The sequence below is a fragment of the Sciurus vulgaris genome, assembly GCF_902686455.1.
Source record: "Sciurus vulgaris genome assembly, chromosome: 6".
NCBI lineage: Eukaryota > Metazoa > Chordata > Mammalia > Rodentia > Sciuridae > Sciurus > Sciurus vulgaris.
Genome location: NC_136466.1, coordinates 22,229,450 through 22,252,895, shown reverse-complemented (window position 1 = coordinate 22,252,895; position 23,446 = coordinate 22,229,450). Strand labels below are relative to the sequence as shown.

Genomic DNA, 23,446 nt, shown 5'->3' with positions numbered 1-23,446 from the left:
GCAAGTGCTCAATGGATAGCCCTGAAATCAACCTGGTAGCATAGAGGAAGGTTGGCTCAGGTTTAAAAGGCAGATCTAGCAACTGAAGAAATGAATTAATAAAATGTGGTCTATCCACACAGGGGGATACTAAATGGCAGCAAAAAGAAATACTGCAGTTGGCTGCGGTGGTGCACGCGTGTAATCCCAGCAGCTCAGGAGGCTGAGGCAGGAGGATCACAAGGCCAAAGCCAGCCTCAGCAACTTAGTGAGATCCAAAAGCAACTGAGTGAGACTCTGTCTCTAAATAAAATACAAAACAGAGCTAGGGATGTGGCTCAGTGGTCAGGTGTCCCTGAGTTCAATCCCTAATACCAACCCCCAGAGAAAAAGAGCTATAGTAACGGCATAGTATTGCCACCAAAACAGACATGAAGACCAATGGTACAGAAGAGAAGACACAGAAACAAACCCACATAATTACAGTTATCTCGGGCTGGGGTTGTGGCTCGGTGGTAGAGCACTTGCCTAGCATGTGTGAGGCACTGGGTTCAATCCTCAGCACCACATACAAATAAATAAAATAAAGGTCCATTGACAACTAAGAAATATTTTTTAAAAAGTAAATAAATACCAAACAAATCTCATACTACACAAAGGTGCTATAAATATTCATTGGATAAAGGGTGGCCTCTTCAACAATGTTCCTGGGAAAACTGGAAATCCATATGTAACAAAATGAAATTAGAACCCTATCTTGCCCCCTGCACAAAACTCAACTCAAAATGGATCAAGGACTAGGCATTAGACCAGAGACCCTGTGCCTAGTAGAAGAAAAAGCAGGACCAAATCTCCATTATATCAGCTTAGGAACCAAATTCCTCAACAAGATTCCAAAGCACAAGAAGTAAAATCAAGAATCAATAAATGGAATGAATTCAAATTTAAAAAACCTTCTTCTCAGCAAAGGAAACAATCAAGACTGTGAAGAGAGAGTCTGCGGAATGAGAGAAAATCTTTGCCACCTGCACCTCAGATAAAGCATTAATCTCCAGGATAGATAAAGAACTCAAAAAACAACACCAAAAAAACAAATAACCCAATCAATAAATGGGCAAAGGATCTGAACAGACACTTCAGAGAAGAAGAAATACAGTCAACAAATATATGAAAAAATGTTCAACATCTCTAGCAGTTAGAGAAATGCAAATTAAAACTGCTCTGAGATTCCATATCTCTCCAGTCAGATTGCAATTATCAAAAATGCAAGTAACAATAAATGTTGGTGAGGATGTGGGGGGAAAGGTTTCACTCACCCATTGCTGGTGGGATTGCAAATTGGTGCAATCACACTGGAAGGCAGTATGGAGATTCTTCAGAAAACTAGGAATGGAACCACCATTTGACCCAGTTATCCCACTCCTTCGTGTATACCCAAAGGACTTAAAACCAGCATACTTCAGTAATGCCACCACATCAATGTTTATAGCAGTTCAATTCACAATGGCTAAACTACAGAACCAACCTAGGTACCCTTCAACAGATGAATGGATAAAGAAATGTGGTACATATACACAATGGAATATTACTCAGCCATAAAGAAGATGAAATTATGGCATTTGCCAGTAAATGGATGGAAAGGGAGGCTATAATGCTAAATGAAATAAGCCAACCCCACCCCAAAACAAAGGCAAAATGTTCTCTCTGATATGCAGATGCTGACTCACAATAGGCAGGGGTGGGCATGGAAGTGGTTTCCACTAGATTGGACAGGGGTGGGTGGGAGAAGAAGGGGGAATGGGAATAGGAAACACAGTAGAATGAACTGGACATAACTTTGCTATGTTTATATGTGGATACATGACCAGTGTAACTCCACACCATATACAATCATAAAAATGGGAATCATACTGCATGTACATATGATATGTCAAAATACAACCTACTATCACATATAACTAAAAAGAACAAATTAAAAAAAGAGTCTGCCCAAGTCAACCATTAACCCATTGGTGGGAATTTATGAAAATATAATCTTTCAACAAGAATGGTGGGATATGAACATGTAGAGACACCAAAGACAATCTGCCTTTATATAGTCATACACTCGATAAATCCTCATTGACCTATCGATTCATATCTATCAGGTAACCCTTTAAAAGTAACATCCAAAGAGTACAAGTGCATCATCCCAGCACTGTTTGTAAAGTTTTTTTTAAAAAAAGGAAAATCTTGAATGTCCATTGATAATGTGTGATTAAATATATCATGGCATCTAGGTTATTGCTGAGTCTTAATGATGTGCACACAGGGATTCACTGTTTATTCTCTCTCTACTCTGTGTTTAATAATTTGATAGTTTTTTAATCAAAATTTTGATAAATTTTCATTATAAGAATTCTTAGCAGTGGTATACATATACAATGTAATATCATACAGCCATTAAAAATGATACGATCAACTGGGCATGGTAGTACACACCTATAATCCCAGCTACTCAGGAGGCTGAGGCAAAAAGATTGCAAGTTCTAGGCCAGCCTGGGCAAGTGAGAACTTGGTGCAAAATTAAAAAAGAAAAAAAAAAATGAATGAGCTAGGATGTAGCTCACCAGCAGAACACTTTCTTTTTTTTTTTTTTTTTTTTTTTTTTTTTTGCGGTACTGGGGATCGAACCCAGGGCCCTGTGCTTGTAAGGCAAGCACTTTACCAACTGAGCTATCTCCCCAGCCCTAGCAGAACACTTTCTTAGCATGCATGAGGTCTTGGCTTCCATCCCAAAGGAAAAAATGGTACAATAAATGTACATGGAAATATATCCATAATATAATCTCACACCCAGTCATAGAAATGTAAAATGTTCCACCCTTTGAGGAGATACCTGTGGAGTGAGGGGTGCAGTTTGTCATGATTTAAAAACATTTTAAACCAATTGTGCAACTCTGCTTCTAAGTGCCAATCCTAGAGAAATATTGGAAATGTATTTAAAGATGCTACACAAACCTAGTACTACAACATTATCCATAATAATAAGAAACCCAAAACCTAACTGTCCATAGAGAAATCAATACATTTTGCTCCATCCATTCAGAGTAATCCTATGTCACCGTGAAAAAGATTGAAACTAGACTACCAATGTACCAACTTGGGAAGACACTGAAGACAAATAATGAAAAGGTAAAGTATAAAATAGCATAGAAAGTATGATCTCATTTATTTAAAAACTGTAACTCTAGTTCTTTTCTAGAGTTTTATTCTGAAAAATACCAAAAGTTCCAGAAAGTTCTAATAATCAATCTTTTAAAGTGCTTTAGTACTATCCATGCTATAATTCCAAGTGAAAAAAAAAAATTGGTTATAAAACTGAGTATGACACCATTTGGTTAAATATAGATAGGGTTAAAAAAAAAAAATCTAGGCAAAACCTGAAGTTCAAGGCCAATGCCCAGTCACTGGATGTTAGCTATTGTTATCCTAAGGTAAACAGCCTGATGATGAAGGGATTCTCAAACTCAAGAACCACTAGCTTCTTCCAAGTCCCCAGCTTCCCTTCGCTCTGACCAGGGTCCATCCGAGGCCAACAGGGCAGTTGACAGCTTCCTCCCATTCATTTTACCCTGCGCTCCCGCTGAAGGGCAGCCAAAGAAATGAGCTGGAGACAAAAGAAAACCATGCACATCCTTCCTGGCTACATAGGCGGCCCAGGCTGCAGGACCCTGGAAGGAGATAGAGCCAGAACTGGAGAAGAAATCCCAACCTCCTTATCAGACAGCTCAGGGCCTGGCCCAGGGAGGAGCCAGGTGCTGATTCTGCCAGGGGCAGAAAAGAGGTCCAGTTTGGCTGGCTGACTGGAGAATGCTGCGAAGCTGCTTTCTTGAGATACAGTTAGGTCAAACTGGGCATTGCTGGAGAGCAGAGGCAAGTTTCCTCCCAGGGGCAATGGGTTTTAAAGTCGGCTCTTCTTAACTACATCTGGAAACCAACTCAGGGGAATTCCCTCTTACATCATTCTTAAATGTTTTTCAGACCCTGCAAAATACAACTAAGGGTGGCTATAGATTGCACTTGCAAGGTGCACCAGGCACCGTGGGAGTCCTTTAAGAGCATCACATCGCTGAATTCACAGAACGTCCCATGAGGTGGCCACTGATATCCCCAGCAGGGGGGTGAAGAATCTAGACTCCGGAAAGCCAAGCGACTTGGCAAAGCTCACACCTCCAGAAACTGCGAAGAGCCAGGCTGTGGGCACACCTGGATTATGCCACCACTTCGCATTGACATGCACACTCCAACCAGAGCAGTAAAGGAAAGTGAGACTGTAGAACAAAGAAGTAAGGCTGATTCTAACCCAGGAAGGACTCAAAGCACCCAGAGCCAGGGCGGACATCTAGAGAAACACCCTTACCTGGGGTTGAGGGTCTTGTACTTTGGAGTCAAACAGACCTGGCTTCACCTCCCGGCTCTACCCTTCCCACCAGGTGACCCTGAGCAAGTCACACTACTCTACCCTTCAGGGTCCCCATCTGCCCAATAGGGGTACCTTCACCTCACAGGGTGGTCATGATGATTAAATCAGAAAGCCACATGAAGACTGTGCTTAGTACCTGTCACACAGGCATGGTTACATCTTGACTCTGCCACCATTACTAGTATCTGCCTATCAATCCTGATTACTCTCAGCCAGAAGTTCCCTAGGGGGACTGAGCATCAAAGAACATGACCCGAACTTGGGAAATGTAGATGAGCAATAACCACACAGATTATTTCTCAATATGTTTTTCTCTTGTTACTTGCATGCCTGAAGAAAGCGGCAAGGGTCACACCTGATTCCTCGCGTCACCAAGAGACTTCAGGAAACATTTGTCCTTGACTCAGTATTAATGAAAGTTGGCATGTACTGAAAAACTACTTGCTAGTGCCAGACAGTAGACTAAGCACATTATAATACATCATCTCTAAACCACAAAGCCTGTGTGCTTTGTTTCCTGAGTTTGCTGTGTAACGAAGTGCCAGGAACGTGGTGGATGAAAACAATAGAAAAATGTTTTTGCACAGCTTTGAAGGCAGAAGAATAAAATCAGTATTCCTGGGCGAAATCGAGGTGTCATTAGGGCTGTACTCCCTCTGGGACAGTCCACTCCTGCCTCTTCCTGCTTCTGGTGGCTGCCAGCCTTCCTTGGCTTGTGTCTGTCACACTCCATTCTCTGCCACCATCTCTTCCGTTGGTGACCAATTCTCCCTCTGCTTCCCTCATCAATACACTTGTGACTGCAGTTTAGGCTCCACCCAGACGCCCGGGACAATCTTCCCATACCAAGATCTTCGACTCAGCCACTTCTAACCCAGTCTTTCTCTCCATGTCAGGAGCACTCGCACAAACATCATGAACACTCCTAAAACATAGCACAGTTTCTGTAAGAAGTGTGGCAAACCAATCCCACCAAGTGACACAGTCGGAGAAGAGCAAGAATTCTCTGCATGCCCGGGGAAGCAAGGTGGGGATGGGAGGCAAACTAAGCAGATATTCCAGAAAATACTAAAACTACATGGAAGATGGACGGTGTTGGGGCTTGAGTGTGTGATCCCCGACTGCAGCTCTCAGAAAATGCAGGTTATGAAGAGGTGCCAGCTGCAGATAAGAGGAAGAGCCAAGTAATCCAGTTTTAAGTCTGCTCATTTGTTTTACTATGAAGACGATAAAATCTTGAGGCTCTGTTTAAAAAAGTAACATCTTTAATTACACTTACAACCCTCCCCCTTTTTTAAGGCAAGGTTGTCACATGTTCCAAGGATTAGATGTTAAGATCTTTGGAAGGAAAAGATTCACTTCTTTCAACTTACAACATCTGTCATGAAGGTATTAGTGGCATTTTCTAATGCAACGGGTAGAATGTTTTCAGGGGTGGGTGGACTTAAGTTTGAATCCTGGTTTTGCCTGATTTAATTAAACTCCTCACACGTAGGTTTCCTTATTTATAAAATGTAGATAATAATAAAATATCTCTTTCAAAGGGCGCCGTGAGGACTAAATAAGACATTGTGTCCAGAGACTTTGCACAGGGACCAGCTCTCAGTAAATGCTCACCAAATAGCAAGTATATCATCATGAATCAGATAAGGAAGTAAAACTTAGAAGGCAAGTGACTTGCCAAAGACTACCTAGCCAGGAGGCCTCAAGACCTAAAATTGAGTCTGGTTTCTAGTGTCCAACTCGGAGCTTACTCCACCCCACCCACCAGGGTGTTTGGGCTAATGTGCTCATAGCCTTCGGAATCAACACATCTCTGTTATTTCCATCTGAGACGCTCCCTGACGCTTTCCTAGGCAACAGTCCAGTTGCACGCCTTCAGGTCACCACTACCCCTACTGAGACCAGGCTTCAACGACGGGCCCTAGAAAGCATGTTGTATTTCCTGTGACTTAAACAATAATGCTTGGTTCCTTCAGGCTGCTATTACAGAATGCTATAAACCGGGTGGCTTATAGATCATGGTCATTTATTTCTCACAGTTCCAGAGGCTGAGAAGCCCCAGGTCAAGGCCTTAGCAGATTTGGTATCTGATCAGAGCTCACTTTCTGCTTCATACATGCTACTTCTAGCTGACTTTTCCTATGGTAGAAGGGGTGAGCCATCTCCCTGGGGTCTCTTTTTAAGGACTCTGAATCCTATAAATACACTTCATGACCTACTCACTTTCTAAAGTTCCCACATTCTAATACTATCACCCTGGGGTTAAGATTTCAACAGATGGATTTGAAGGAGCTGTGATCATTCAGTCCCTTGCAACTAGAAACCCTGCTTATTAAGAGGTGTGCTTGAAACTCAGCTTGTACAAAGATCTTATCAGACTGTCTCACAATCCATTTGTTCTCTAACTCTGGGAGCTCCGTACAACATGGGAATTATAAAAGAAACAAATCTCAACCTCCAAAGCCACAGTTGGAACTTCACCTCAAAAGGATCGCCAGGTCTCTCTAAGGCAGGGTGTCCATCACAGCACTTGGAATATAAATTCACTCAGATGTTCACTGTCTTTAATGCAGCAGGGTTAATTCCACCCCTGATATTCCCCCCCCCTCCCAAAAAAAAGAGTTGGAAGGAAATTTCAGACACCCACAGGCAACTCCCATCAAATTCTGGTGTCCCCACCCATCCATCCAAGTGTTTCCTTGGCACTGGGCGCCTTGGCTTATACGATCTTGGCCAAGGGAAAGGGGAGCCCAGCTGTGATTGGAGTTTGATCTGCCAAATACTTGGTTAAAGAATGACATCCTTTAATTTCTTAAGCCATGTGTATTTTAGGTGAAATGCAATCCATACATCTGTAAGTCATTTAAGGGCCACTCGGTGAAGCTGGTTTCACCAAGAGCATTGGGACTCCATCTGAGATTTTCTAAGCTTCTCTTTGATCCAGCAAATTGAATTTTGCCTACAACAAATGAAGCTCCTGAGAAGAAAGGGTCAACAAGAGCTGTCCTTTACCCCAGATAAGATGTTGAGGTCTCCTGACCCAAGAGGAAGCTGGGGAGCTGAGGGAGGAGCTCCTTGCCTGGGTGGTATTCAGGGTTCTACTTGAAATCAGCTACATATTTCTACAGACCTCCTCGGAAGAAAAGTACAGGAATAAGAGGTGGTAACTAATCCATCCTGTCTATTGTTGAGAAACTCCCCATCTGCTTATTCTCCTCCTTCTTGGTTCCTCTAACATTATACAATCCAAATAGGGTTGAGGCAGAAGGAAGAAAATAGAGAACTAGATCACTCCAATAACAGTGAGTGACTGTTAATTTTCCAGGCTGTAGTTTGATTTCCAGCACAATAAAAGCAATCTCCTTTCCCATCATGTCTCTGAGATATGAAGAAAGATTAAATCAGAAGTAATGGTGGGTATTAAAACCTCTAACTGCTCAAATTCTACCTTGACAATGACTGTTCCCCATGAGGTTCAGCAAAGAAAAAAACACAAAGGAAAACAAATACTCATTCACATTAGCTAGACTTGTATAAACAGGCCCTCTCTTTAGCTAACTGGACTGGAGCACAATCAATGGAGTGAGACCAAAGGATGCCTCTCCCTTCCTTAAGCCAAAACCTAAGTCTGATCCTCCTCTGGACTCAAAGGAGGACAGTACGCTGAAGAGATGAGAGTCCCAGAATATGCTTAAGAGACTAGCAGAGAAGTACATGGCCAAAGGTCCCCTGGCAAAGTGCCCACTCTTTGAACTGCTCATCAGCTTTTGAAAGTGACCTTGTAATAGAGTGTTCCTGCCATTTGTAGTGTACCCAGTGAGCATCCTGGAAGGGGGCTGAACAGTTCTGTGTGCCCTCCCCTTGGGGAAAAGCCAAGAAATGAGAGAGGAGAGAGCCAGGGCCCATGTCTCCCTGGACATGTCCATCTCCCAGGATGCCAGCAACCAAGGAAAAGAGATTCCATCTGTTTCAGCAAACATGATCTTGTCAGATATAGTCCCCGGGCTGAGAAGGCAGTCTTCAGAACATGGGAAACTGCACAGAGAAAAAATAGTATGGATTTCTGCCTCAAAATTGCGGGTTGTGGAAATAGCAGCCTATCATTTCTGCCCTGTAATTTCTCTCCTGTGTTTTCTCCTGTGTGAACCAAGCGAGTAGTTCATCCCTAACCTCAAGGTCCTGTGGTTTTCGGGTGCTATTTCCCTTCAACCAACTGCCCACTATCTCTCAGGAGGTCATGACAACTAGACCAAACTCTCTGAAGGCAGACTTTTTCTATTTTTCTATATCCACCATGTCTCTTAAATAGTAGTATAGAAAGACCTCTTAGAACCCAACTGGGACGAAAGCCCCATCTTACAGATGAGAAAGTGAGGCTAAGGAAGGCCGACTGGTACGTGGACAAAATTCCAAACCGTCTGCCTCTGAGCTCGGTGCTGTGTCCACTGTACCAGGATGCCCAGTGGCAAATCAGTTCCCCTAAACACAGCGATGCACCAACATTTGCAACACGTGTTCCCGTGTGCAGAAATGTTAATGTAATAACAATGTCCTATATACTTCATAAGAGTGCTACCGTCATGAGTCTAAAAAGAAAGAAGTGGGATTGATCATCTACCATAATTTCTGCTTCCCCTTCCCCAGCCACATCAGCAGCCTTTGTGTGTGCTTCTGCCTGGTTGGGTTTATGTGCAAATGTGTCTACTAGTATTCACATCCATGTTTTCATATGCACAGAAAAGTCCCAGGGTAGCCCACTGGGGAACAGTGAGTCTTGTGGATGGGAAACTTTCATCCTCTTATCCATGTAGCATGGCTCCGTGGTTTACACGAACAAGCATAAATGAGGAGTGAGAAATACTAGCTGTCACTTACAAGCGAGGCACTATGTCGAGACTTTCACATGTACCACCTCTTCTCATCCTCCCCACAGTTCTAACAACTGTTAGACACAGTTCTATGACAAGGGACTATGATTGTGCCCCAGGCGAGGGAACTGAGGCTTTGAAAGAGGACACACAGCTGTGAGGTGGCAGAGCCAGGATCTGAATGCAGGACTGACCACCGTGAAGCCACGCTCCCATTATCCCTGAGAGCGCCTTCCTTTTCACCTGCACTCAGTAGAGGAGTGCATCTTTCCCAGGAATGCCACCCATTTGTCCCCAGTTGCTTCAAAGCCGAGAACAGGCTGCAGCTGCCTGGTGATGGGAGATCTGCGTGTCTGCTGTCTGAGCCGCAGCTCCGTCTGCCACGTCCCCCTCTCCTGGCCCATCCTCCCGGCTCCTCCGGCCTCACCATTCTTGGCAATGATCTCTCCATGTGTGAATTCCATTAAAGGCTCTCTCACTGCTATTTTGGGCCATGCATTAGCACGTGGGCTTTGATTTGATGGGAGAAGGCCAGACACCTCAGGATGATGAAAAAGCAGTTTGTCCTCTCCCTTAACCCCAGAAGCCCCTGCCTGTCGCTCTTGGGATGCCTGAAAATCTTATATGTGGAGAAATATTACATGGATCCTTAGGGGGCGTGGAAAGATTCATCTATAGGACCTCTGGACTTGGCTACCCCCTCCCTGAATCATCTGGCTCACACCCAGGTCTCCTCCAGGTCTCTCTACTCAAGTGTCAATTCAGCAAGGACCTCCCTGACCACCACTCATAAGCAATACCCACAAGAGTCACAGGTTTCTTGGTTTCCTGCCCAGCACCTGTCCTGACAGAGTCTCTAGGGAGTCTTCTAGTCACCTACTTGCTCACAGAACGGTTGTATCCACAGCTTTACCAGGAGTGCCTGTCCTGGGCCTGCGACTTGCATAGTAGATGAAAAGAATGAATGAATGGATCGAGGAGGGTGTGAACCAGAGCCTGGGAAATCACTGTCAGGGGCCTCGTGCCCCCCAGGTGTCACGATGCTAGAGAAACTCTAACACGCCAACTTGAAAACTCAGAAAAGCATCTCCCCCGCTCCAAAGCTGTCTTGAAGCCAGACTCACACGCCCCATGAATGAGAGGGCGTTGGGAAATAAACACACTAGGAAGTCGTGTGCAGTCTGAGTTCCGCTCACCAACACGTGTTCAAAAACAAAAATCCCCATTTGGATGAAAATAGCAGGAAGTTGTCCCCCAGGGACACCTGGTGAGGTCATGCTGCTTGGCTCTGCTGCTTCCATTTTTGTCAACTCTCCTGCTTCTGCCAAATCAAGGAGGCCGGGAACCATCCACATCCAGCCCCGGCAGCTCACTGAGACCCAGGAGAGCAGCTTGGCGGCAGGCAAGAGAATCCCACCTGTGCTCTCCCTGGAACCTCACTGTGGGGCAAAAATCACAGCAGCAGTTGACCCCTCACTCGCCCTGGGCCCTGGAAGCCCCTCTGAGCACCACCTCAGTCCATCCACAAGCCCATCCTGACAGGTTGGCATTGCTACCCTTATTTTGTATCTCAGGACACAGAAGTCCCAAAGAATTTGCCGGGTGTGGCAGTGCATGCCTGTAATCCCAGGGACTCAGGAGGCTAAGACAGGAGAATTGCAGATTCAAAGTCAGCCCCAGCAACTTTGTGCGGCCTAAGCAACTTAGTGACACCCTGTCTCAAAATAAAAATAAAAGGGGCTGGGATGTGGCTCAGTGGTTAAGCACCCCTGAGTTCAAACCCTGGTACAAAAAGAAAAAAAAAAAAAAAAAAAAAGTTCCAAAGGATTTAGCAGTTTGCCCCGGGTCACATTCTATAAATCTAGAATCAAGCCAAGAATGCAAACAACCCACCCAAGTTTTCTTGCTGTGTGACTTTACACAAGTGCCTGTCCCTCTCTGAGTCACAATTTCTATATCTGCGCATGAGACCATTGTAGTCAATGTTTTCTGTGGTGTCTTTGTGTTCTAACTTCCTATTACATCTTGCAAAAATTCCAAAATGGGAGGAAAGAACAGGGTCTTCGGTCCTGAGATCCCTGCTTGGTTGATCCAACTCCTAAGTCTTTGCCCATAAGACCAACACCAGAGGAAGCCCAAGGACATATGCTGTACTGGGGTTAGAAAAGGACAGATTAGACTCTGGTGGCAATAAGGAACATTTAAACCAGAACTAAAGGACTGAAGTACTAAAGCAGGCCCCTGAGAGAAGCTGTCGAGAACAATCCCTCTAAGGGCCTTTCCTTGTAGGATCACAGGAAGACAACCAAAGAGAAGCCCTGGGCAAGGAGGTCCTGGGCCCTCTGGGGATGCAGCCAGCCAGATCAGTTCCAGGAAAATGGGAGAAAAGAAGCATTCCAGTAAGCCAGTAAAAGCCTAGTTATACTCTGGAGGAGAACAGCAAAAGTAATGGCAATGCCCAGGCCTCTGGCTCCCTGAAGGCCACACATCCCAGGGGCAGAGGAGAGATGTGAAGGAAGCCTCATTATCACACCAACTGCTAAGCTGTCCTCAAACCACACTTGGTACCCCCTCGACCTCCTTTGAAAGCGAGAGAGAGCCCAAATTTGGAATAAATTATATTCTCCCTTTGCACCCAAGCCAAGCACCATTCCCATCCTCCGGGATACGCAAGGACCTTCTCCATCCCTTTCTTGGCAATGATGTATTTTATTACTCATCGGCTTCCAGGGCGGGTTGAGGCTGCCAAGAGGAGACAGGCAGCTCTCCAAGCCAAGCATCCTTATCGTCAATATCCATGCGGTGGACGAGAGTGGGGCTGTCGGTGGCGAGATTACGGAGGCCTGCAGAATCCCTCCGCCCAGTAAGGAGAGCTGCTCCGTGGCCAGGCAGACCGTGAAGAGCCAAGGAAGTCCTGCGTTATCATCAGCCCTCAATGATAAAATCAAGATACGACGATGCCTGGCGGCAGATCGATGTGGAAACGGTTCTGAGCCAGGCACTACCTAAGATGAATGAGGTTAGGGAGCTGGAGGAGCCGGGCCGCTGAGGCCAGGAGGCTGCCAACAGTGGCCTTATTGGTCAAATCGCAGATGGGGCTGACCCAGGAGAGATGGACGATCGGGGTTGGAGGCGCCCAGCCGATGCACTCTCTGCCTGGCCTCCCCGTCCCTCTGCTGTCCTCCGATCGCCTATGCTTCCTGCCAAGCCCTAGGCTGGAGCTAGTGAGGCAGCTGCCTCCGGTCAGTTCCCTCCCTTAATCTCACACATACACAAACCCCCGCCTGCAGCGAGCTCCAAGAGGCACCGGAAATACAGCCTAAGGAAGTTCAGGCAAGACTTTAGGAGTCCAGCGACTTCACAGCAAGACAAGAGACTGTGGAAAAGCCCTGTCTTTGCAAGATGCTCCCCCACAGGGACCAAGGATTGAGAGCTTGGGAGTCACTCCTCTAAATGCTTCCTTCCCAAACAGTGACACCTGTGTCCTTGTTGACACAGAAGTTAATTGTTTCATTTCAGACAAAGGAGGAGTCCACTTACTCATTCTTCTCCAGGTCCAGGATCAGTTCTCGCCCCTCGGCCATTACCCTGAGCTCAGCTTTGAGTGGATGCTAAAAGCAACAACAATAACAAAAATGTTAGTTCCTAAAAGCAGGGAACTGGGCTCCCAGGGACACCCAGGGTCGGCAAAGTGCTCACACACGGACCCACAGGAAGCCAGCCGGAAAAGGTCAATTGCATTTCCAGCCCAAACACGATGACTTCAGCCCCAGAATGACCCAAATCCTTCCCCCATCCGCTTTCTCCTGAGAGCTGAGGAAAGAATCTGCAAGCCGAGATGCTGTGGAGGTAAATGCATGTGTTCTGGCAAAAGGAAACAGGAAAGCTAGGTCTTCAACAGCAAATTTCCTGGGGACTCAGCCTTGGACCCGACATCTGGCTCTGACATCTGCACCTATGCAAACCTGGCCGTGTCACCGACCCTCCCTACAACAGATCATTTAAGACACACAAATGGCCAATGCACGTGAAAATATGTTCAACATCATGGGTGAATTATCCCCCCACTCACCCTCCAAAAAGTCATTAAAATACATACCATACCTCACACAAAGTCAAAGTGACAAAGATCATTTAAAACCACCAATAATAATGCAGTGCAGCATACTGTCCCTCCAACAGGGAATTCAAAGTGATATCAACCCTCTGAAATTTGACAATGTGGACCAAGAGTTTAAACCATTTGATTCAGTACTAGAAGCCTGGCTGAAGAGGACAAACAGAAGCACAGGCAAAGGTTTGTCCACAAAGATGCTTAGCACGTAGAATAATAAATAATGAAATATAACCTAAATGTCCAAAAATAGAATACTCAAATAAATTCATTCATATGACAGAACACTAGACAGTAATTGAAAACAGTGATTTTAAATAATTTTTAAATTACTAAGAAAGTTTACACAATAAATGTTAGGCAAAAGGCTTCTAATTTAACACTGCATATTTTATTTAAATACACTTTTATAAGATGGGTATAGTGATGCACGCCTGTGATCCCAGCAACTCAGGAGGCTGAGGCAGGAGGATCACAAGTTCAAGGCCAGCCCCAGTGACTTAGCAAGAGCCTGTCTCAAAATAAAAAATGAAAAGGCTGGGATGTGCCTCAGTGGGAAAACACCTCTGGGTTTAACTGCCAATATCAAAAATAAATAAATATTATTTTTTTTAAAAAGGTGTTGGGGGGGTCATGAAAATAGATGGGAGACCAGGGTAGAAAAGGAAGGGGACCAAGGGGAGGCAGAAGGGAGGGAAAGAGGAGGAACGGGTGAATGAAACTAACCAAGTTATGCGCATGTACAAATATGTCACAAGGTACCCCACTCTTATGTAGAATTATAATGCCCCAATTAAAAACTAGTCAAAAAGCAAAATATGCAAGGAAAAAAACAAATCTTTAGGGTCAAAAATAAATAAATAAATGAATACACTTTTGTAAAGAGAAAAGGTAGAGAGAAATAAACCTAACGGTGACCATAGTTACTCTAAGCAGTGGGATTATGAGTTAATATTATTTTCTTTTGTACTTCTTTCCATATATTTATAATTGCTTTTGTCATTTAAGAAAAGGTCTCTTAATCTCTTTTTTAAACATATTATTGTAGAAAATTTCAAATAAATTTGAAAGCTAAATCATAATAACCCTCCATGCTTCAACATTTCAAGTCAGGGCGGCTGAACTTCTTTTGAAGGATTTTTTCTTTTCTTTTAATTTAAGACACATTTATGTGTTTATAACAGGATATATTCTTGGGGTATTTTTATTTGTTAGTTTGTTTATACTGGGGATTGAACCCAGGGGTCCTTTATCACTGAGCTATATTCCCAGTCCTTTTTTTTTTTCATTTTGAGACAGGGTCTCACTAAGTTGCTGAGGCTGGCCTAGAATTTGTGATCCCCTGCCTCAGGCTCCTGAGTTGCTGGGAATGACACCATGCCCATCGTGGGGTGTTTTAGGTGTGAGCTTTCTAACTTGGAACCAAGGAACTGATAAATTCTTAAGTCCTTCCAATCCTTGTGGAGCTTCTACCCCATTTTTAAGATGACCTCAAACTTAGTTCCAGCATGTCTGAGGAAGCAGGCCACCTCCTCTCTCACCGCTGGTTGGGTGCCTGCCTTTTCCTAGCACATTCCTTCTTCCTTGCTGCAAACCTCACTCACCATTAGGGTCCAGCATCCCTGAGACTTTGGGGCCATCAAAGGCTCTGCGGAACTCTGAATGTTCTGATAAGGACTCTTGGGCAACCTACCCATTGCCTAATTAAGCCTATTACCCCATCTTAAGAAGGGACATTGCAAACCCCAGGCAGGAAGCTGGGGGAGATGTTTGCTCAATCACTTTCACCAAAAGATTCACCTCTCTGCTTCTGCCGCCCTGATCCAGCCCTGCCAGCACCTATCGTGGTTGCAAGGTCCTTTGCCACTTTTATTCCAGGGAGCTCCAGAGCAAGTGGCCTGTCCAACCACATCGAGCAGCAGCAATGCAGCTCCACATGAGCATTTGAGAAGGAGCACACAGCAATGGAGCTGTGGCAATTCCCTTGTCCAAGAGGTAGGCAGCCACGTGAGGCCCATTCACAAAAAGATGGCTGGCACACTCGAAAACTATCACCTCTCCCCCAAAGAGACACAAGCTGCCCCATGAGTACTAAAACTTATTTTTATATGTGGACTCCAAAAATAATTCTCTCTGTTCTGGAAGGTGCTTAGACACTGATACTTAAAATAAGATGTTCCTTGTTTCCAGGGGACACTTCAAGCAAAACAATGAAACTGCATTTTAAGGATCTATGAAGCTTCCCTATCCAGCTCTCCCGATCAGTTCTTCTCTCGAAACTCCAGCTCTGTGCTGGGGAGGAGGAACAGCAGCCCCCCCACCCACCCACCCAGGAACCATAGGGAGCTGACTCTCTGTCATACTTCCCCAAAGGGAGGGGTCAAAGTCCTTTTTATTTGGGGCTAGACTAAATAGATCTTCAGCTCTATAAGTTACTGGAAACCTGTCCTATATGTTTGTATGCCCCTTAAAATCCAGCATAGTATTTAGTATCAGTCAGCGTCCAATTGACATTTAGCAAATGAATGAATTACACAAACGAGAATAAGACCTGAGTGAAATCCAGCTTTGATTTCTTTCTCTTTCTCCACCTGCTTCACTTTCTCCTTCTCTCTGACATTCGTTCAACAAATATTTATGGTGCCAGGCCCTGTGCTGACCATTCCTCAGAATACAATGACCCACGTTCTGGGCAGACAATGGTTGGGAACAAAGACAGGATCTGGTCCTTTGCTTTGTTCCTCAGTCCTTCCTGAGGATGCCCGGCATCTCACATCTGGAGGGAACAAAGAAGCCTCTATAAAAAGTATCAGATCCATGCCTCAGGCAATAATGGTGGGTTGAAATATCCAAGATGTGAATTTTTAAAAATAATCTGCTCTAGGATGGCCATCCATTAATTTGTCTAGACTTTTCCTGAAATTATTTTCAGCCTTTCCTACTTTCTAATGAAATGAGTTTCATGTATTTGTTGCTCCTAGGTCAAAAGGTCCTTGCTTTTATCTGTCCTAAGTTTTTCCAGTTCCCATAATAAATCCAAGTGGAGCATTTGGAGACATGTGTGTACTCTGACCATAACTTAGAAAATTCTGAGCATTTCTCCTCTCCACTCACCTTTCCAGACTCGAAAGCCACAATGTCTGAAGCCTTTCCTCACACATCTCTCTCCTGCTATCATCTTGCTCCTAAGTGCTGCCTGATCAATCATACACCATTTGAACATGGAGATCCTAGTAGCCAATCCCTCTCCCCAACTTTCTTCCTCCTTCTTCAATGATCCATTTTATAAATGAGGAAGCTCAAGTTCTTTAGAAAGTGAAACATCACATGGTAGGCTACTGGTATAGAACAAGAACATCTTCCTTTCTGTTCTTCATGCCTCACTTTCAGCAGTGAAGCCCAGAACCAGAAAGAATATTCTAGAAACACAGGTCTCAATATTTTCAGTTTTGTTCTCAATCACTGTGATAAAGCCTCCACATTTTGCTGGTGTTCTGGACCAAGGAGCCTATAGGATTTTAACATACATTTCTCAGTCCTAGGTCCTACCCTGCTACTTATTAAAAATAGTTTAGAGCCAGGGTAGTGGCAAAAACCTGTAATTCCAGCTACTCAGAGGCTGAAGCAAGAGGATCACAAATCTGAGGCTGGCCTAGGCAACTTACTGAAGACCCATCTCAAAATAATTTTTTTTTTAAAAAGGGCTGTAGGTATATGTCAGTGGTAGAGAACTTGCCCACCATGTGTGAGGCCCTGGTTCAATCACTAGTACCACAGAAAAAAAAGGTTAGAAGTTTAGATTAGCCCTTTTCTATCCAAGCACATAATCCTATTAATAAAATGAAGGAAAAACAATGACAATACTTAATGCATTCCAATCAAGAGTGATCTCCATGACACCACTACGTTTGCACTTAGTTTGTGTCAGCATTAGTGTGAATTTCATTTCCTCAACTAATAGCATTTGGAATTTTCTAGAAGTTTGTCATTCAATGAAGGAAAGTCCCACTGAAGATATCCAAAACCAACCTGGAGAGGATAAAGTGAGTCAGAAGCAGGACCAGTGGCAATGACTGGGCCTCCAAGAAAGCTTAGTAGGTGGCCCCAAGCCTCACAGATTCAAGTTGTCAACTCCTGCTTTTTGAGACTTACCTTTTCTCTCATGGGGCTTTCTGAAGTCTTCCACTGAGGTATTATGAGTTCATGCTGTGGCTGGGGGCTGCCGTCCTCACTTCCTCCTGCCAATACAAGATGCACAACCATGGGAAACCCAATCCCCATACCTTAGTCCAGCCATGCATCCACTTTCTGTGACAACTACTGCCCCCAGAAAGAACTCTGCAGGAGGTCATCAAAGACACCCCCAACCCCTGGTTACAGGTTCCTGATACTCTTCCAGGGTCATGGATTCTTCCAGGTGTTGGTTATACAGTAGTGAACAGACAAACAAGCTCTTTGTATTCACCAAATCTGCCTTACAGAGGTGAAAGACAGAAAATGAACAAGTATTGTCGTGCTAAGTGCCCTGAAGAAAACAAGATAGGGTCATGGAATACAGCCACCTGGCAGGAGGTGCCTATCTTAGACAGAATGATAAGCAAAGATGCCATTTAATTGAGACATGAAGGACCAGAAGAAGACAGTCATTCAAAGATCTGGGCAGGAGGCTGGGGGTCGAAGGGGAGTGCCCAGTTGGAGGAAGCAGCTAGTGCAGTACCTGGGCAGGAGTGGACTTGGCCTAAGGAAGGAGAAGGTAGAGGTAGCTAGTGAGGGAGAGGAAGTCAGTAAGAGATGTACGTGGTCAGCAAGACAGCCGTGTGTCTGATAGATGGAAAGGCCACGGAAAGTGTCTGGATCTTATTATAAATAGACTTGGAAGGCAAAGGATGTTTTAAACACAGAGCAATATGATCTGTATTAGGTTTAAAAAGATCACTCTGCCTGCTGAGTGCAGAATGGGAGTGGGGGGATGGGGAAGCGTGGAGGGTCTGGGAGTAGGAGCAGGAAGGAGAGGAGGCTGGAGACTTGCAGGAGCCCTGGTGAGGGATGACGGTGGCCCAGACTTGAATGACATCAGTGGAGAGGAATGAAGTGGTGGGATTCTGGGTATATGATGGAGGTTAAGCACAAGGGTATCGTTCCCACCGACTGGTTTTCTCCCTGAGGATAATGATACCCACATGCCCATCTCGCAATGTTTTGGGGGAAAGTCAATGTGAAATTGTTTTCCTGCTGGAGAGGAATCTCATGTAATTTGAGCTTCCTAATGGCAAGTTTGCATATGCATTTCACTTCCTACTCTCCAAATCATTCTCAAGCCAACCCTGAGAAGTAGGCAGCAGTATTTCTCTGTTGCAAGAAAGGGAATGGAAATTATAGACTTATTCAAGGCAGTGTAGATATCAAACACCAGTTCCACCATCTTCAGGAAATGAGAATATCTCAAGACCCAAGCAAATGAGTCTCAAGAAGAGGCTAAGCCCAAAGGACTCCTGGGGATGGGAGTGAAGACTCCAAACTAGTCATTCTAAACCAACCACATCAATCACATAGACTGTACTAAGTGATATAAAAGATGGCTGTAGTTCCATTAGAGTGGTAGGGTTATGATTGATTATTAGCTTTCCTTTCAGATTACTGGCATGATATATGTGCAATCAAAATATATCAAAAATAATTCATTAAATGAGCATTAGCTTTCTAAGACAAGTAAAAGATACCAAATATTTTACGAGTTTTTAATTCTTTGCTGAGCGCTTAATATCCATGGGGGAATAAGATGTGCATAGTCCCTATCCTAGTGACTCTAAGTCTAGATTATTTAAACAAAAAGGAATTATGTGTTATTTAATGGAATATTTAAAGGCATTAAATGATATTTATCATCAGGAAAGTAACAGCAGAGGAACATAGTACATTTTGTCCTAACAATCAAAAAGGTGGTACACACTTGGAAATAAGGCAAGGAGCAAGCAGGATTCTTTCCAGTGTCAGATTTGGAGCACTTTCTAACAGGTCCTCCCATGGATTATTGACTTATCTAAGGGAAACTACCTTTGACTTTTTATTTACTATTAACCCTATACTTTATAAAGATACATATGAACTATAATTTTCTGTTAGGAAAAGATGCAAATGATTTCGGTTTCATAGAAAGATAACCAAGAATTCCCGGGCATCTACCACTTCTTCCTAGGGCATTCATCACTTCTGTATCTGTCTTAGCCACAAGATTTCAACACTCTTTCTCCAATATCTGTATCACCCTTTTACTGTAATTCTCCTTTCAACCAACTTTACCCTCCTATTCACCACCTTGTTAATGAAATGAGTATATCTTTGCCACATTTGTGAGAGTTCAGATTCCAACTTTTTGAAAATTATATTTCTGCAATCTCTTGATGGAATTTATGGTCAGTATGGTTTTGTCCAGCAGGACAGAGCACACCTGTAATCCCAGCAAATGGAGAAGCTGCGGCAGGAAGATCACAGGTTCCAAGCCAGCCTCGGTAACTTAGTGAGAGAACCTGTCTCAAAATTTAAATAAAAATAAAAAGTTGTAGGAATGTAGTTCAGTGGTAAAGCACTCCTGGGTTCAATTCCCAGTACCAAAAAAAAAAAAAAAAAAAAAAAAGGGAAGAAAAAAAAAAAAGGGGGGGGAATAGTTGTGGTTTTGGAGAATGTAATGATTTGGGAAATGCTTATAATGTGAAATGAAAAATGCAAGAGACACAAAACTTTATGATCCGATTCCAGTTTTATCAATATATATTTGTACGAACACACGAAGACTACAGGGTAGGAAATATTAATAGCAACTGAGAATTGGGATTACAGATCATTTTCTTTCTTTTTCACTTTTTATTACGTCCCAGGTATTGTGAGGACTCAGAACTCAGCACTGGCTTTCCTGGCCTTTCCGCCTGCTTTTCTCCTGCAAGAAGCACTGACTCAGGTCTCCTACTGGACTGCCCAATCAGAAATGGATAGAACCCGGTTTCTTCTTTCTCCAGAAGACCCTGACTATGGAGAAATGAAGGAATTCCTCGTTTCTCCACTCACCGTGAAGCCCCGGTGCCTCGGTTTCCCTTTCGGTACAAGAGCTTTAAAAGGCGGTTCCGTCCGACCGAGGGTGCACGGGAGGACCTCGGGAGCTCGCCCTGCAAGCTCCGCACTGTCCCGGCCAGCACAGCCTCCTCGCTCTAGGCGGCCGAGAATGCAGCCTGTCCAGGCCCCACCCGGCCTGCCCTCGCTCGATTTGAAAACGCTGACAGTTGGTCCTGCAAGCGTCGGTCTGGAGTCAGCCCAGCCAGTCTGCGGCGGCGGCGGAGCTAAGGCTAAGGTTCCTCGGGTCACAAAGACAACACGGACACCGCCCCCGGGGAGAGCCTCTGAGGAATCGACCCTGAGAAAGAGTGATGTCTGGGAAACTAGCTGTGAGAACAGCAGAGATCACCCAAGATCCAAGCTTTAAGCATTGAGTCCAATCCCTTTGCTTCACAGAAGGGGAAACTGAGGCCGGGTGAGGGCGTGAGTCGGGTAGTATGGAGAGAGAGCCCTAGTTTCCAGGCAGCACAACCTCAATCTGTGGCGAAGCCATGGACAAGTCCTTTCCCTTTTGTGGGCCTCAGTTTCTCATCTGTATAATGGGTGCGTTGGGCTTGAACTTTATTCAGTAGGGTGGTAGGGTTGCTCAATGGGTATCGCCGGTTCCAGGGTCCGCACTGTACGACAGGATACCCAATGAGATACCCTACCAGCGAGTCCCTGGGGCATCTGATTTCCTCCCACCCGCGTGCGCCTGGCACAGAGCATGATGCCAGGGAGCTGCTCAGGCCGCGTGGGCTGATGCTAGAGCGTGCCTGGGTGTTAGGCACAAGAGGTCGAGACAGGCGGCGCGGGGATGAGGGACCGTGAGAAAAGAGGAGAGACCAGGAGAGCAGCGGAAAGAGAAGCCAAAGCAGAAGAAAAACAGAGGAAGGAGAAAGAGACTGGAAGGCCAGCAGAGAGAGGACCGGCTGCTTTCTGCTAGCTCGGGTCTCCCCGACTCCACTGCTCCCGGGGGGACACCAAGTGGGAACAAAGCCTGGAATCCCAGGCTGGGGGCGGCGGAGGGGCAGGCCCCGGGGAGTTGCAAGGAGGCGCAGGAATCGCGGTACCCGCGCTCCAGGGACCAGCGACACCCAAGACCCTGAGCCTCGCAGCCCACCCGCCTCCGTCCCCCCACGCCCTGCCACTTACTTCTCGTCCATCCCGGCTCCCGCGCCGCCCGCGGCCGGAGCGGCTGCAGAGCCAGAGCCAGCAAGCAGAGCCGGGCGGCGCCCGCGCCCCCGGGCATAGCGGCGGCGGCCCCTGGCTCTCCGTGCTCACACGCCCTCTGCCATGCCTGCCCCCGGCCCGGCGGCGGTGGAGGCGCGTCTGCAAGCGACCGCTCGCCTAAAAGCCTGGGCTCGCGGCTCCCAGCCCACAGCCCAGACGCTCCGCCCCCAGCCCCGCGGGGCTCGGCCGCGGATGGAGGAGGGGAGGCGCGGCCGCCAGGGGGCTTTGGGACTGGCCAGGGGCGGAGCCGGCCAAACCCCGGGGAGCCCGGCCGACTCAGGTGAAGGGGACCTCCGGCGAGGATAAGCCGAGCCCACCGAGGGCCGCGATTCACAGCGGATGTGGCCTGGGGAGAGTCGGGGGCTTGGGTTTGTTAAGAGTAAACCCGGACCCCTCGTTGCATAGCGGTCAGTTTTTGCCCTGCACTGTGCTAGTCGCTGTGGGTAACCGAGGCAACTGACCCAGCGCTGTCCCCCACAGGCCGCCACTCTTGGAGGCAGGCTCCTAAAGAGTTAACCCAACCACTAGACACGAAGAACTAAGTGCTAAATGGAGTTGTTTTCTTAGCAAGACACAAATCAAGGAGCCAGCCATTCCTTCTGGCTGGGGGAGGGGGGTGCAGATCAGGAATCCCAGAGGAGAAGACATCCGAGCTCTGGAGGAGGAGAAATGGAACACTAGGCGGAAGCAACAGACTGGACAAACCTCTGGGCCCATAAAGCCCAAGGAGTGTATGGAGTGTGGGGGGGACAGAACTCCCCACGATGAGGGTTCAGGGTTAGGGATGGAAATGGAAGAAGATATGACCCAAAATAATGACTATCACTTACTGACTACTTATCTCTAGAATAAGAAAATCACAGCTATCAGTATCAGACCCTATCCTCAGCACCTTACACATATTAATTTAATATAATAAAGGCCTGTTATTTTTTCTCTTTCCCCATTTTTATTGGTGCATTATAGTCGCACATAATGATGGGATTTGTTGTTACATATTCACACATGCACACAATATAACAATATAGTTTGGCCAACACCACTCCCCAGCACTTCCCCCCACCTCCTCCCATACCCTGGTCCCTTGCCTCTACTGATCTCCCTTTGATTTTTTATTACTTCCCTACTGCCCCCCCAACACTTCTTTTCCTTTTTCCTCTTTAGCTTCCACATATGAGAGAGAAAACATATAACCCTTGACCTTCTGAGTTTGGATTATTTCCCTTAACATAATAGTCTCAAGTTCCATCCATTTTTCTGCATATGATGTAATTTCATTTTTCTTTATGGCTGAATAAAACTCCATTGTGTATATATATCACATTTTCTTTATGCATTCATCTGCTAATGTTTCCATAGTTTGGCTATCGTAAATTGTGCCTCTAAAACATGGGTATGCAGGCAACACTATGGTATACTGACTTTAATTCTTCAGGATAAGTATCAAGGAGTGGTATAGCTGGGTCATATGGTGGTTCCATGTACAGGTCTGTTATTGGCCTTTTATACGTGCTAGTGACACTGCATAGTTTATCTCTTAAATACTTCAGTAATCCTAGAGTGGGTTTCAGTATTATGCCTGTTTGGAAATGAGAAAATCAAATCTGAGAGGCTGTCCCTTGCCCAAGTCAGGACCCAAAGTAACCCACTTTATTTTACCATGGAGAAACTGATAACCAGAGAAAAGTGATTTGTCTG

The 23,446-nt window shown here is 45.4% G+C and overlaps 1 protein-coding gene across 2 annotated transcripts in view; it reads right to left on the bottom strand.

Annotated features, from left to right (window-relative positions):
• ADAM19 (ADAM metallopeptidase domain 19) overlaps positions 1-21,901 on the bottom strand; it is an 83,492-nt gene extending 61,591 nt beyond the window's left edge. The window contains exons 1-3 of one of the 2 annotated variants that reach the window (XM_079144730.1): positions 21,671-21,901; positions 17,582-17,667; positions 12,856-12,926 (exon numbers count right to left, since the gene is read on the bottom strand). In XM_079144730.1, coding sequence (XP_079000856.1) covers positions 12,856-12,926; positions 17,582-17,667; positions 21,671-21,767 — 254 coding nt within the window. In that variant the 5' untranslated portion in view covers positions 21,768-21,901. Of the gene's footprint in view, positions 1-4,381; positions 5,953-12,855; positions 12,927-17,581; positions 17,668-21,670 lie in introns of those variants that run through there. The other variant, XM_079144731.1, reaches the window with a different exon arrangement.
• Between the last annotated feature and the right edge of the window lie 1,545 nt (positions 21,902-23,446).